This window comes from Nannobrachium achirus (assembly GCF_963921795.1).
Source record: "Nannobrachium achirus genome assembly, chromosome: 15".
Classification (NCBI taxonomy): Eukaryota; Metazoa; Chordata; class Actinopteri; order Myctophiformes; family Myctophidae; genus Nannobrachium; species Nannobrachium achirus.
The window spans coordinates 18,371,083-18,386,303 of record NC_137822.1 but is presented as its reverse complement, the minus strand read 5'-3'; the positions used below and the strand labels follow the sequence as shown (position 1 = coordinate 18,386,303).

The 15,221-nt window shown below is 40.1% G+C and overlaps 1 protein-coding gene across 1 annotated transcript; it reads right to left on the bottom strand.

Moving 5' to 3' along the window:
* Window positions 1-565: 565 nt before the first annotated feature.
* car15 (carbonic anhydrase 15) lies at window positions 566-14,082 on the bottom strand (the record flags this gene model as incomplete). Its single annotated transcript, XM_080743454.1, has 8 exons — window positions 566-639; window positions 9,837-9,996; window positions 10,909-11,069; window positions 11,179-11,245; window positions 11,450-11,542; window positions 12,218-12,363; window positions 13,025-13,201; window positions 14,031-14,082. The coding sequence occupies 8 exons, from the start codon at window positions 14,080-14,082 to the stop codon at window positions 566-568; spliced, it is 930 nt and encodes a 309-aa protein (XP_080599580.1).
* Window positions 14,083-15,221: the final 1,139 nt, after the last annotated feature.

Below are 15,221 nucleotides of genomic sequence, written 5' to 3'. Positions count from 1 at the left end.
TGAGAAAAGCACCAATTCATTCAGCGTAGAATATAATCATGACATTCAAACATCCAGACAAGCAACAGCAAAAACAAACCATAGACAAACATGCTGTTAAATGGCTTATTTTCTTTTCTTTTGTAACGTTGTTTGTTGTTCCTCTAATAAGAAAAAGACCATTATGGCTTGAGCTAAGCATCAAGTGGCTCAATGAGTTAAGATGCTGAACTAAGTCATGGGTTCAATTCCCACTTTAGTCTTTACTTTAAAGACCAGCAGAAAAACTTCAATATAGCAGCACAGAAAGCATTGTAAGGCGACATCGCCGTGCTGGACTGATAATGCAGTCTGTGACTGCTATCACTAGATTACTGTATGACTGTATACTATTATCCTACTAACTCCAAACATGTAAAATACTCCAGTGAAGTAAAAGTAGGCTATCAATACTGCAGTAAAAACTCTGTTACAAGTAAAAATCCAGAATTCTGCCAATGTTTTTTTTCAATGGGAATCGAGACGTTTTTTAGCAGAAAAAAGTCAGTCCCAAACATTTCTGCGTCTGAGCAGCGCTGACTGGCTGTCAGGGCGTAATGGGTGGAGCCGGGGGAAGCGAATGTCGCTTCTCTCCTCCGACCCTCCGAGCGGCGGTCACACCTGTAGAAGTTGAACAAAAATGCACAATTTAGCCACGTGTGACCGCCGCTCGGAGGGTTGGAGGAGAGAAGCGACATTCGCTTTCCCCCGGGAAAACACAAAGCAAACCTCGCCCAGCCTTACCCTCCCCTGACCCGATCTGTAGGTTTTATTTCTATCAGCTTTATAGGGGGATCAGCATATTTTGTGCCAGATTAACTCTGCCTGACTCAACACAAAGCGCATCATGATAACGGGAGATTTGGTGATATGGTCTGGTGTCTATAGTGATCTCTAGTGGTGCTTGAGGGTCATTGCATGGTGTTGGGCGTATTGGGAGTCACAGGTTTGATTCCCCAGCTTGATTATTTGTCTCCAACATCTTACATTTTTTATCTTTTAATACAAATCTTTCTTATAGGAGCTCCTGGCACTAGATGTTTTCAGATAGTGGTCTGCGGCCAAATTTGTATTGATCAGATTTTACTTGACAATGGCTTGTAAATGTCTGTCTCATTGCAGCTCAATGAATAGAGTAACTGCCTTGAGTTCGGGAAGTCAGAGGTTCAATTCTCAGCCCCCCTTGACAGTGTGTTTTGTCGGATAATCACAGAGGCTGACAGACACACAACTTTAAGATCTCTGGAGTCCAAAATCTGGATGAATATCATCTTTCACTTTTTCACTGAAGCAGGGAGTTCAAATCTCCCACAGGATATTTTTGCTGTCCATCTAAATTCTAATAGTTGGGTTAAGTATTACGTTCGCCATTGAGCAATCCATGCCAGCGTGGCTCAAAGGTTAAATCCAAGGTTTACAAATCAAAGGTTCCAGGTTCAAACCCCTCAAACGAAACTGAAATATCTCAACCCACGAGATAGCTGGTAAATCAAGCTGAAAGTGCACTACAATGAAATTCAAATGTCTCAACAAAACAATTATCAAATAAAATGGTAATGGGAAAAATCAATGACAGTCACATATAAACTGAAAAATACCACAAAACTGCTGGGTAAAACACTAACATAATAATATAAAAAACCCCAATAAAGACAATGTTGAACAAACAATTTAACTTGATATATAAAAAACCCCAATAAAGACTATGTTGAACAAACAATTTAACTTGATATATACGTTTCTAAAGCTTCTCCCTCTTCCACCGACCGGGCCTAAAAGAGGGTGTGAGGAGGGAGCTGGGCTGTCTCCGCCCCTGTCGCCTTAAAAACACAGAAAATGAAGACATACCCTGATCAAGACTCAAACACTCAACCTTCAGGTCGTGAGACATCTACTACACTCATGCACCACCAGGCTATGCACACTAATGCAATCTTGGAGGTTATACTTAAAGTTGAAATGAGAGGTGACAGGTCAGAAAATTAAAATCCACTGCAAACACCTCTACCCCTGATATAATAACTTAAATGATACTGGCCATGATACTGACCATAATTATTACTGACATGATACTGGACATGATACTGACATTATTACTGGCCATGATCAACATAATACTGAAGCCTGAAGAACCCACCGTGGGTTAAGTAGTACGTTCTCTGAAGTACTTTATGTCAATGTGGCTCAAGAGATGAACACAGGTTTAACACACCAAAGGTGAGGAGTTCAATTCCCCACTTGATATTTTCGCTGTCCATCTAAATTCTAAAAGTTGGGTTAAGTATTACCTTCGCCATTGTATCATCCATGTACATACTGATTGTTTAGACTTACCTGCCCCTTCCTTGTATATATTGTATATACTGTACTTACTGATTGTATAGACCTACTGTTTTCTTTTTTTCTTTACATATCTACTGCATAGTACTGTGTTCTATTTGTCTGTCATTCAATGTTATATGAGATACTTAAATGGTTTCCTGTTGAAATAAGCTTAGTCTTTTCATGGATCTCCTTTTAGTAGACCTTGTACCAGTGAACTGTACCGTCATGAATCTGTACATTTTCCTATGCAAACTTCTAATAAAGCCTTCAATCAATCAATCAATCAATCAATGTCAGCATGGCTCAAGAGACAGTCACAGGTTTAACAAACCAAGAGTGAGGAGTTCAATTCCCCGTTGGATATTTTCACTGTCCATCTAAATTCTAAAAGTTGGGTTAAATATTACCTCTGCCATTATGTTATCCATGCCAGTGTGGCTCAAGAGATAAACACGGGTTTAACCAACCAAAGGTGAGGAATTCAATTCCCCACTGGATGTTTTCACTGTCCATCTAAATTCTAAAAGTTGGGTTAAATATTACCTTCGCCATTGTATCATCCATGCCAGTGTGGCTCAAGAGATGATTGCAGGTTTAACAAACCATGAGTGAGGAGTTCAATTCCCCACTGGATATTTTCACTGTCCATCTAAATTCTAAAAATTGGGTTAAATATTACCTCCGCCATTCTATCATCCATGTCAGTATGGCTCAATGGTTAAAACCAAGGTTAATAAATCAAAGGTTCCAGGTTCAAACCCCAAACAAAACTGAAAAATCTCAAAACTCAAAATAACATCAAAAGCAAACAAACCAACCCAAAAGTGCGCTACAATGAACTCAAATATCCCAACAAAAAGTGAAACAATAAAACTGCTCATGGGACAGATCTCAAATATATAATAAAAAAAAAAAAACTTGATCCACAAAAATTACTAACATAAAGGGAAAAAACCAATAAATTAAAGCGAAATGTTGAATAAAAATAATTTAACTTAATATGTACATTTCTAAAGCTCCTCCCCCTGGAGGTGTGGCAGCTGCAAACTCCTCCCTCTTCCACCGGACCTAAAAGTGGGCGTGAAGAGGGAGCTGGGCTCTCTCCGCCCTCATCGCCTTAAAAACAAGAAAAATGAAGACATTCCCTGATCAAGATTCAAACCCTCAGCCTTCAGGTTGTGAGGCATCTGCTTTACTCTTGCACCACCAGGCCTTTCACACTAATAGGAATTTGGAGGTTATATTTAAAGAGATGACAGGTCAAAAGATGAAAATCCACTGCAAACACCTCTACCCCTGATAGAATGACTGAATCTACTAGATCACCCCCTGATGATCAGGGTTCATTTTGACACAACTGAGTTCTATTCCAGGTTATTGTTTAAAACCATCTGTTTGAACATTTGTACTTTTACTGAGTCTGCACCTGCATTTACACTTGAAAGCACTTTAAAGCAATCATTTTCATTTTAGCCCAAGTAATGTCATTAAAATTCATACCCTTTTTGTCATATGGATTTCTTAGTTTCAGATGATCAAAACTATAGCAGTTTCAGCCACAAGTTTTTCTTGTTTTGCCTATCACTTTAGACAGTTACATTAAAAAAGGCTAACAATATTTATATTTATAATGCACTTCACATTCGTGACAATCCCAAAGTGCTACAATAGGCAAGTATCATCACACTATTAAAAAACATTTAGAAACTTTAAAGTTTATAAAGTTTCTCAATTAACTGAATTATACTGAATTATTAAATATATCATTAAATGTGTATGTGTCACAGCCCAGCCTGTGGGGCCATGACAAATTGAGGACACGTGGTAGTGGTTTTAAATGTAAAAATAATTTATTAACAAAATGTTTAAGTAATACTTTCAAGAGTTTGGGCTGTTACGACCCTTTAAATATGGCTCAAATACCAAGGTCTATAACATAATAAACGGACAAAGTCAGGTCTCAAAAAGCATTGAATCTTTATTTTACATAAAAGCTGGTGCATAATTCAAGTGCTTTTATTGTTACACACCAAATAGTGGAATATGTTGCAAAGAAACACAAGTGTAACAAACTACTGTAAGACCTAACAAAAATCCTAACCAAACAAAAGAAAAGGATGGGCTGGCCACTAACAAAAGAGGGGAGCTGGGTGGGCCAGCCACTATGTGGCCGTCGACCCACCACAGCTCCCATAAACTACCAAAACAAAGTAAAAAGCTAAACTATGATCAGGAAAAACAACCAAATAATACTTACGACCAACCCATCAGAACTTAACAAATACAGGAAAACTTAAGGAACCACATGTTGGGTGTTCGCTGTTGGGGTGCTGGGGGACTCATGGGAGCTGACAAACACTCTAGCCTAGGCCCTAATCACAGATGGAGAGCAGCTGACACAGGGCAGAGAAACCAAGCCAATCATCAGTTGAGTTGCAGGTTGAATGTCTAGCCAATAGCCATGCATAGAAACAGCAGCAGAGCAGATCAGAGACAGCCAGTCAGGGTGGACACTAAACCAGAGGACAAATAATCATTAGTGAACAAATATGGTCATCATGCTGTATAGTGAGGTGTGCATATGTGCAGGCACATAACAGATGTGTAGTTCAGTAATCAGTAGTGTCAGCAATGCATGGATGTGTGGTAGGTGTAGTGTGGGGTGTTGTAGAGTGTGCAAACTCAAACATAAGGGAAAGCAAACAAAAGGGGTGCTGTCGTCTGGACAGGGAGAGAGAGACTGGCTTGCCACCCAGTATTATGTAGGGCTCCAGGGAGTACTGGCCAGGTGCTCCAAATGCACCTAATCATCAAGCTCATTGGCCGACACCCATAGGCTCTGTGGAAGAAGCACACATACAGGGAGAACACCATATGGACACCACAGGCCCTACAGGCCAGGTCAATCACGGGAGACAGGAACATCAACAAGTGGCAGGAAGTGACCTCACAGTGTCAAGTGACTTCATGCCGCTTGTGGAGGTCACGTGACGTCTCTGCCTTGCAGTCCAAGGCACTACAGTCCCTTTGAGCCGCATTGTCGCTATGTGTACATGTTATCTTTTATCTTTTAGACAACCCAACTCTACCCCTAACCCTAAACTTTATCTTTTAGACAACCCAACTCTACCCCTAACCCTAAACTTAACCTCCATGGGGTAGAGCAAGAAAGAGGTGTGAGGTCACTTCCTGCCACTTGTTGATGTTCCTGTCTCCCGTGGACATCAACAGGACCCTAGTGTCTGCAGCCAGGTAGTCTTGGGTCAAAGGGGCTGTGACTGTGACATATAATAAATAATATGTAGATGATTATTTACAAAAAATAGAAATCTCCTGGATTCTGACAGTCCTCTGTTGGCAACCCTGCTGACAGGTGGTATAGTGGTCTAGTGATCTGACTTTATGTGTTAATTAACTTTAATTGTTTTATTTTTGTGTGTGGCTTGTGAACAAGAAATTCCGTTGCATTTTAATGAAACGTTTAATGCAAATGGTGAAAGAAACCTGAACCTGAACATCAATCTTTAAGGCACCTTGCCTTCAAACTTGATTCCCAATTTTAAAATTCCACATTTCTGTGGACATTTATACTTGAGATTTTTACTTTGAAATAATTTGTAGTTTTTTTTACCTTTTTAACTTTAAGAGCTCAATGCATTGGCAATGGCAATGGCACAAACATTGGCACGCCACGTCTTACTAGTTACTTACTACACCTAAAAACCCCATTCAAACTTTAAAATGTTCACCATAATGTGGAGATTGTGGACACATTTGCCTGAACATGAATCTTTGAAATGCTTTACAGTTTTAGAAATATACTCCTATAAAAGTTCAGAAAATTATAATGGAGGTCAATGGAATAATTTGGTACTTTAAAAAAAAAAAAAAAAAAAAAAAAAAAAAACGCTCAATTAGAAACTCCATTCATACTTTTTATAATTCAGCTTACTGTGGACACACATGCTTGAACTAAGTAATCCTCAGTCCTGATTATTGGTCCTGTTCCCGGCTGATGTGACCACAAATGAAAAGACTGCTGAATAATGTCCAACTGTCAGTCTCACCAACAATCAAGTCATGTTTTCACATCATTCAAGTCATTTTTATACATGATAACAGTTGGCAGTGCGCAGAGATGGGCGATATTTTAAATACATATTGGGAATATGTGTCCTGGTGTCAGTATTGTGTCAGTATTCTCGTGTCAGTATCCTGGCGTCAGTATCCTGGTTTCAGTATTCGGACAACTTCCGACAGCCAAGACACAGCTATTCCACATTCTGGATCGACACCTCTCGAAAGCCGAGATGCAAGCTGTCACCTGTTCGTAATTTATTTGTATTTTATTGCTGTAGTTTTGCCCCTTCTTTGGCACTGCGGTGCAATGTGACATGGAGACGATGCTGCAGTTCTCCCAAATTCTTCTGCCAATACTGTGTGATAGATGTCTAACCAAAGCACAAAAGCAAGGGGACTTTTAATACTTGTTTTTTGTTCTCAAAGCATTTCCCCCTAAAAGTGGACACCATATTGTACATGTCTTTCACAACCTACTTCTCTCACGCTACAGAGTGACCAGTGGCGAAAAGCTAAGGTATGGCAACATGACTGGTGTCTTCGCGCGCGTGCAAGACACCAGTCATGTTGCCATACCTTAGCAACAGGCATGATACATTTATTTTAAGAAGTAGGCCTACATTTTATTTTCCCCCGTTTCTACGGTTTCTTGGGCTGGATATGGCAGCCTGGAATGGTTGTTCAAGTGCAGCTAAACTCATAGAGCTATAGAGCTAAACTTGGCATGTTAGTAAACGTGCCACAATTAACAATAATGCATTGCACCTGTGCAGCTGACCTGCGGAACCTGGGATATACCATTCTGTCAAGATGGGGAGAATAAAATATAGCCTACCATGCTGTCAAAATGGGGAGAATACAAGTGTGGAGGATGAAAAAGTAAAGTGACCATTGTTAGATTTTGCATTTGTAGTTATTTTACTGTAATTTAACAACATAATAACCAGCACAGATAGACAAAGAGACATTCATCGATTTATATTTAGAACTAACTTTTATTTTCCCCCCTGGACCCAGGGTAACTATGGCAGCTGCATACCCCTGCCATACCCAATTGACGCCCCTGAGAGTGACCTCTGTCCCACAATGTTGGACTTGTACAGTCACAAACTCTGGAGGGACGGTGACAGAGTGGCCTCTATGTGGCTTCTACACCCAGAGCCAGTGACAGGAGGAGGATGGTATAACCACAAGTAGGGGGGTTGGGGGGGTAAGGATGAATAAGCTGTATGGACAGTAGGCCTATGGGCTCTCAGCTGATGCCTCTCATTAGGAGTGCACGTATCGCCACACTAAAACCCTCAGTGTTCATTTCACTGTACAGTTAAATTAGCACTGACGATTTTACAGTGTACACGGAGTGTCTTTGTTTGGGCCATCCAGATTTGATCTATTGTAAGCCATCCTTCCTTGCTATAATATAATATGATACAATCACAAATTTGTTGTCGGATGTAGTTTAACAATGAACTGAAATGAGATGAACTCTATTTCTACACTCTTTACCAAATGCAAATACAGTAAAATATATGGGTCAGTGACAAAATGGGGTTAGCAAGATGACTTCAAAATCAGATTTGTTCAAATATAAATTTGGTCGTGTTTCATGTCATTAGAAAAGACATTTGCACCAGTCCCTCAGACTTTATATGAACTACTGTGTGTGTCTACTGTTTGACCGGACAACATGGACAGCATTCTCTCCACAGCAAAGCAAAGCAGAAAATTGGATCAAAGACTGAGTGATACAAACACACATAAACAATAAGTGAATCAAAGTGCTGGTGGGTTCCCTTTATTTTGTTTGTTAAAACAAGTGTTAGATAGCTACAGTGTATATATTCTGATAATAATCAATGCTATAGTGCAGTGGTTCTCAAACCTTTTCATCTACGGCACCCCTGATTTACACTTTTATTATTATTACAGTATACCTTACATTACAGTAGGCTATGTCACGAGGACAACTTGAGACAGTATCTGTTTCCATTATCGAACAGATTGAAAATAACTCTTATACTTGGTGTTTAACCACTTAAACCCCAGCATCCCTATTCTGGGGGAACATTCACCAAAAATATTACAAACTTGTACTTCTATCTGCTATTTTTTGTGAAGAGACTGTAGGCTGAAAAAGATTGCAACAAAAGTAGGCTACAGGGCAACCCGGGTCCGTTTTACCAAGTATATATGGTTAAACTGAAGTGATATTGATAAATCCCAAATATTATCAAAGTATTCTGAGGCACCCCTGGATCTCATCACAGCACCCACTTTTAGTCTAGTAAATCTAGGGAAAAAATACACTCAGGTTGGACAAAATTGTATTATTTAGTTCTTCAACTGATTCTGTTAGGAAATTAGGTCTACTAGCCAGGATAAAAAATCTACCATGATCTGCTCACTGCAAATACCCACAGTGGCCAAATCAAGTTGGGCTCCCATCGACTTTCTATACAGGAGGAAAATACCCAGAAAATAAATCAGCTTTAAGTAGGATGTGAGGGGTCTAACTAGGGGTTTGTCGTGATGCTGAATCCATTGCAAGCATTTGTTTTGCACAAAAAACATTCCTTGGGCTAAAAATGGCCCCAGAAAATGATGGTTTAGTGATGAAAAGTGATGAGTCATCAAAAAAAACATCTTTTGTTGGCGTTTTCTGGGGCCAATGAATGTTTTTTGTGCAAAACAAATGCTTGCAATGGATTCAGCATCATGACAAACCCCTAGTTAGACCCCTCACATCCTACTTAAAGCAGATTCTTTTTCTGGGTATTTTACTCCTGTATAGAAAGTCGATGGGAGCCCAACTTGATTTGGCCACTGTGGGTATTTGCAGTGAGCAGATCATGGTAGATTTTTTATCCTGGCTAGCAGACCTAATTTCCTAACAGAATCAGTTGAAAAACTAAATAATACAATTGTGTCCAACCTCTGCCTTAATTTTATCAGACTATTTGAGAACCACTGCTATAGTGTTTGTTCGGTAGCAGAGGTCTCCCAGTCGAGATATCAATTTTATCCCAGTCAGGAGAGAGAACTCCCACAGGACACAGGAAAAATAAGCTGATAAATTATCTTTGTGGGGTCCTCTCTCCTGGAGTCCTGACTGGATACAATTAGTATTTAGTATTTTTGTACAAAATCCATTTAGTATTAAATATGTGGAGAGATTAGGAGAGCCCTGTTACTGAACACAAACTATATTGTAGCAATTAACATAGAGATTAATACTTTGTTGTTGTTTTACAAAAACATATCACTTGTCTTACACTATCTCTGGTGTCATTTTCTTTTAAAATATTTGTGGCCGACTTAGAAGGATTTAATAAACTCATAATAACGCTAAAGCCCACATAAGAATTCTCTCATCAAAGCTATTTGAACTATAATTAATGATAAAGCTAAACTACAGAATTGACTAGCTGTGCCGCCGGTGAGGAGTTTGGCATCTTTGGATGCGTAGACAATGCGACTGAATGTGGGATGGACATGTCGGAAGTTGTTCTGCAGTGGAGTCGATTCCTCTGCATCCTCCTCTGTGGCGAATATTCCAGAGGCAAACTGGTCAAACTGAAGAAATAAAGAACATGTTCTTAGGATAGAAAAAGATGAAACCCAGTTCTACAATATCTAATCAAATCATTCTGAGACTGTTTATTAGAGGTGGAACTGAGGGCCCAGGGGAGACATTTTATAAAGTTAGTTACATTGAAAAATCTATTTAGGAGACAAACGCTGCATGAAAATCGTCCATACATGTTTTTTTTTTCTGTTTCTCCAGTCGTACTACAATTTATTTATTTTGATTATTCTCTTCTCCAAACATCTACAGTAAATGAATGTGCGCAGATGGAGATTTTACGACATTCCATCCCCACAGAAAAATGTGCATTCAGCATTGCTTCTGAAAGGGGCAGGAATTTAACGATAGCTGCATATATAAATATATAATCTAGGGGAGTTTACTTTAAAACTCATATTAATGTTTGCTCACCATTCTTCAAAATTAAACACTTTCAGTTGCACACAGTATATTATACTGTATGTACAGTATGTATGTCCCCCAACTGGAGGACCTAGACTAGAGCCTTCATCCTACTCCTTCCCCTCAACATTCCCTGCTGACAGGCACTGCCCTAGTCTGTACGAGTATGTTCGGTGACAACTGCCCGGCTTCCCTCCTATTCTCTCCCAAGCCGGATGCACCGTGGATCAATCCCCTAGACCCCAAGATGTTGGGCAGGTACTTTATCCCTGCGCCATCCGAGCACCCTTGCCGTCAATATTTTTGGGCATGTCAACATAGGTGTCCATTTCCAATAATGTTCAACCATTTTCTAAATTCTTCACAAATTTTAATCTTGGGGGGGAACATAATTAGAAAATAGTTCTACAAACTAGCAGACCGAACAACAAATTGATAAAATAGGGCTTAAGTTGTTAAGGCAATGTCTTGATTAGTCCCTTGAATAGATCACCCACCTGTGACCATGAGATGTATGTGGGTACTTCATAGATGGTCCACAAGACCACTTGAGAACAAGGTGGAATGGTCAGGCTGCCATGATAACGGTAATACTGCGTCATATTATGCTCAGGCAAAAGGCCAATCAGTGGAAATGGCTTGATCGAAGTTGCTTGACCTTGTGAAAAGGGTACAAAAACAAAAAGCCTAAGTTACACATAAGCAATAAAACCCGAACGGTTACACATACGCAATAAACCAGAAGCATTTGTGTTTCTTCTTCTGACCTTTGTAAGCAACAGAAGAAAGTTTTCGGGCTATGTGTCCAAAGTGTGAATTCTCTGTATAAACAAGCTGCAAGAAAAGTGGAAAGATGTGTATACAGAATGAGTTTAAACTGTCAAAGGGTTAGTTAGTAAATAATTTAGCAACTTTAATTATGTTCTGGGCATGGCATTATAGGCAAATATGTTCAAAACATTTTCAAGAATAGTATATCTATTATATCTGCAAGCTCACAATGCATCAGGTGGTTAGATGAAAAAGATTTCAACTTACATCAACAAAGAATCCAAGAACTGCAAGGCCAGTTGGGTCCTCTAGGGCAGCTGACAAATTGGGATGAATGGCCTTCATGTTGACTATATGCATCTGCCAGGGACAATTAGAGGCATAGGTAACAGCGAAGTCTGGGTTACATCTGTAGCTTTCAAAAGGCTTTGTCGATCAATAAAAAGCACCTCTGGTGGTGGCTGTGTAGAGCAGTGGTTCCCAAACTTTTCAGGCCGAGACCCAAAAGAGAGATCACCCAAACCAGTGAAACAGCAGATCCACAAGCTCACAACGCGCCGCTTCGTGCCACGTTGCGAGCTTGTAGATCAACAATTTTCATTTGTTTTCTAATTCATGGAATTTCTTTGATTTATCTTTGATATCTTTGATAAAATTACGGATACAAATCTTTGAATTCGTTTTTTAATTCATGAAAACATAAAACATTAAAAAAAAAGAAAATATAATAATAATGAAAAACAATATGTAGGAAGCAAAAAAGTAAAGGGACCCATGAAAATGTGTCCGAAACCCATAAAATGGGTCCCGACCCAGTGTTTGGGAACCAGTGGTGTAGAGCAGTGCTTCTCAAAGTGGATTCCAGGGACTCTGTGGGGGTTCCTTTAGGGGGGTCTAAATGGACCCATACAAGTCTGTAACTCTGACAGTGTACATTTGTACAATGTCAGAGTCAAGGGGAGACTTTGAAATGTAGAAGTTTGAGAACCACTGGTGTAGAGGGTAATCCCCCACCTCCCATAAACCATACCGTACCTCCATTGGGTATCTGTGTCTGTCCACAGTGTGCTCTGAGCCGTTAGTGGACGGGCTTCCCCAGTGGAAATGCAGCTGGACGGTGTGATACACTCCAGGCAGACCTCCACCACTTACTGACATGCCACTGCCAACCTCCAAAACCACTGATGGACACACGTACACATCGCACGCACACACACACACACACACACACACACACACACACACACACACACACACACACACACACACACACACACACACACACACACACACACACACACACACACACACACACACACACACACACACACACACACACACACACACACTATAAATGCCATTTCTACTATTTTGTTCTCTTTGTAACCCTCCCTAAGTTTAATTGCACGTCAGATGCTCACCCAAAACAGACGATCTACAACTCCCAATGTGTCATATAGTACTGCATGTTGTGAGCTTGAAGATCAGCTATTTTGGAGTGCGACAGCAGCCCACAACCAATCAAGCCTGAAACGTTTTTCTTTTCTATACCTTTTTTTCAGTTTTTTGGTCACAACTCCAAGAAAGATTTCCTCACAAATGTCTATTTCTCTACACAATTATTACAATTATAGTAGGTATATAGCCTACAAGTACACACACACGCACATGCCACACACTAAGTCACACTCACACTCACAAGCATGCACACTCACAAGCATGCACACTCGCACACGCACGCACACGCACACGCACACGCACACACACACACACACACACACACACACACACACACACACACACAGCATTAAACAGTGTTGGCACAGCATTAATTTAGCTTACCAGAGTGTCCATTGTTTCTAAGCGTCCAGTGACCGGTCTGGGCCGTATCAAATCCCTCCAGATGCAACACGTCCAGCGAGTCATCTCTAGTCATCTGAGAGTCCAGGTTGATGGGAGAGTGATGCTCTTCAAGCAAGGGGTGGCAGGATGGAAAGATATCTCCCCATGCATAAGGACCTTAAGATATGGCAAAACATGCTCTTTGTATATATTCTGAATACTGTGTTATGACATATGAGTGTGTGTGTGTATTATATATCCTGATGTATTTCTGTATATAGAATGCATTGAAAAACAGATGTGAAGGTTTATGTCTTTTGTTCATTTAGTTGTTCAACCTCCACAAAATGTTTATAAGTGCTAGTAGGTATCTTCTGCATGGCTATATCTGTTAGAGCCACACACATTTTGAAGAGGAAACGAGGCAGTAGGGCATTAACGACTTGTGATATTTGCAAGTCGACTGACGTCATCACATCACACACAACCCCCAAATTATTTTGGGGGGTCCCCAGATGATCAACTTAATATGAAACATTGTTTTCTCACTCAACTGTAAACAAACCAACATACAGTTTAAGTGTATAGAGGGTATCTTCGCATTTCTAAAGTGCCAATTTAAGGACTTTTTAATACCTCTAAAATGGCAAATTAAACATTGTCCAAATTGTCAAATATATAGGCAGAAATTGTGAAAATAGCCGATCTACATGCTCACAACGCCTCGCGACGCGAGGCATTGTGAGCATGTAGATCTGCTATTTTCACAATAGAAAGTATTATTTATTTTTCAACTTTTTTCAACTTCGACTTTTTCGTTAATGCCCTACGAGGCAGTATTTAAAAGTTAGTTACTTACCACAATGGCTCCCATTATAGCAGAAGTCTTCTGAAATGGCATTTAAATTGAATTAGTGGATAAAGATCATTGTCATGTTACGTCATTTGTTCACTCACTTGTGTTGAGTTTGCAAAAATGATCAGATCAAACCATTGTACTTGTTACCTGACTCAGAGTAGGCAATGGCAATCATCAAAATGGCAGCTGTCAAAATCATCTTAGATATTATTCCACAGACCCACAAGTCGAGGTGAGTCTTTTACTGGGCAGCTGAGGTAGACAAAGCACACTGGAAGTGTGTCAGCCTTAAATAGGAATGGAATTGAATGCTGAGCGTTCTTTTTCTCCCCCCCTTCTGGAATGATCAGTGAAGTGTGTCATTGCCTGTATAGTGATCTTTTCTGTTCAACAGGCTCATTGATGCAAGGAGAGGGAGCGCACCCCATCCCACACCCCCCCATCACAGATGTCCAGTGACAACTGCTACTAACCCATTCAGCTCATGGGGAAGGGTGGATGTCCAAGTCGTTAAATGAGAAAAGGCCTAACTAACACAACTTATAATTAGGGATGGGACGATATGAAAATGTCATGTCACGATTATTGTGACCCAAAGAAAATCGCAATTTACGATATCACCGCGATAATCAAAATATCCCCCACATCCATTATCCTGGGGCGTAACATTTGCATCCTCAGGTGCATCTGACCTGAGGAAGCAGAAGCGAAACGCGTTGTGCAATAAAAGCAAAGTCAGACCAGAGGAGTGTGCAGTCCCTTCTTTTGAAGGTCTTTTCATTTTTAGCCTTATACGTATTAATAAGTATTACATTAGAACTTCTAAATAACACACTACAGAAATATAAATTCAAAGATACATGGTCACTCCGTGCTGCAAGTGACCATTGCTAAGCATTATAGTAGTTGTCTACAAATACAATCCAAGAATGAATGAATGATGTGATACAGCTGCTACGTCACTACGCGGCCTGCACGGACAGAGCAGCTTTATTTCGGAAACAATTGCCTCCAAAAGGGTATCACCATCTCTGTTAAAGTTAATTATGTCATGAGTCATTGTAAGGTATATCCATGTTCTAGACATAATTTTCTCCCTATGGGGGTCGTACTGGTCACTGTTGGGGATTTCCCACATTGGTCACTTAAGACTGTGGGATTTCCTTTAAGTCAAAAGGCTCACAGACACTTGACACTAAATCCATGTAGGTTTCAACATAGCCTACTTAAACCTCTTAAACACTGTATACTTTGTTGACCGGGGTCTCCCCTGGGCTCTATACTTGGCCCCCTCCTTTTCCCCCCCTACCAAATCTCTATACAGAAAATAGCCAATCT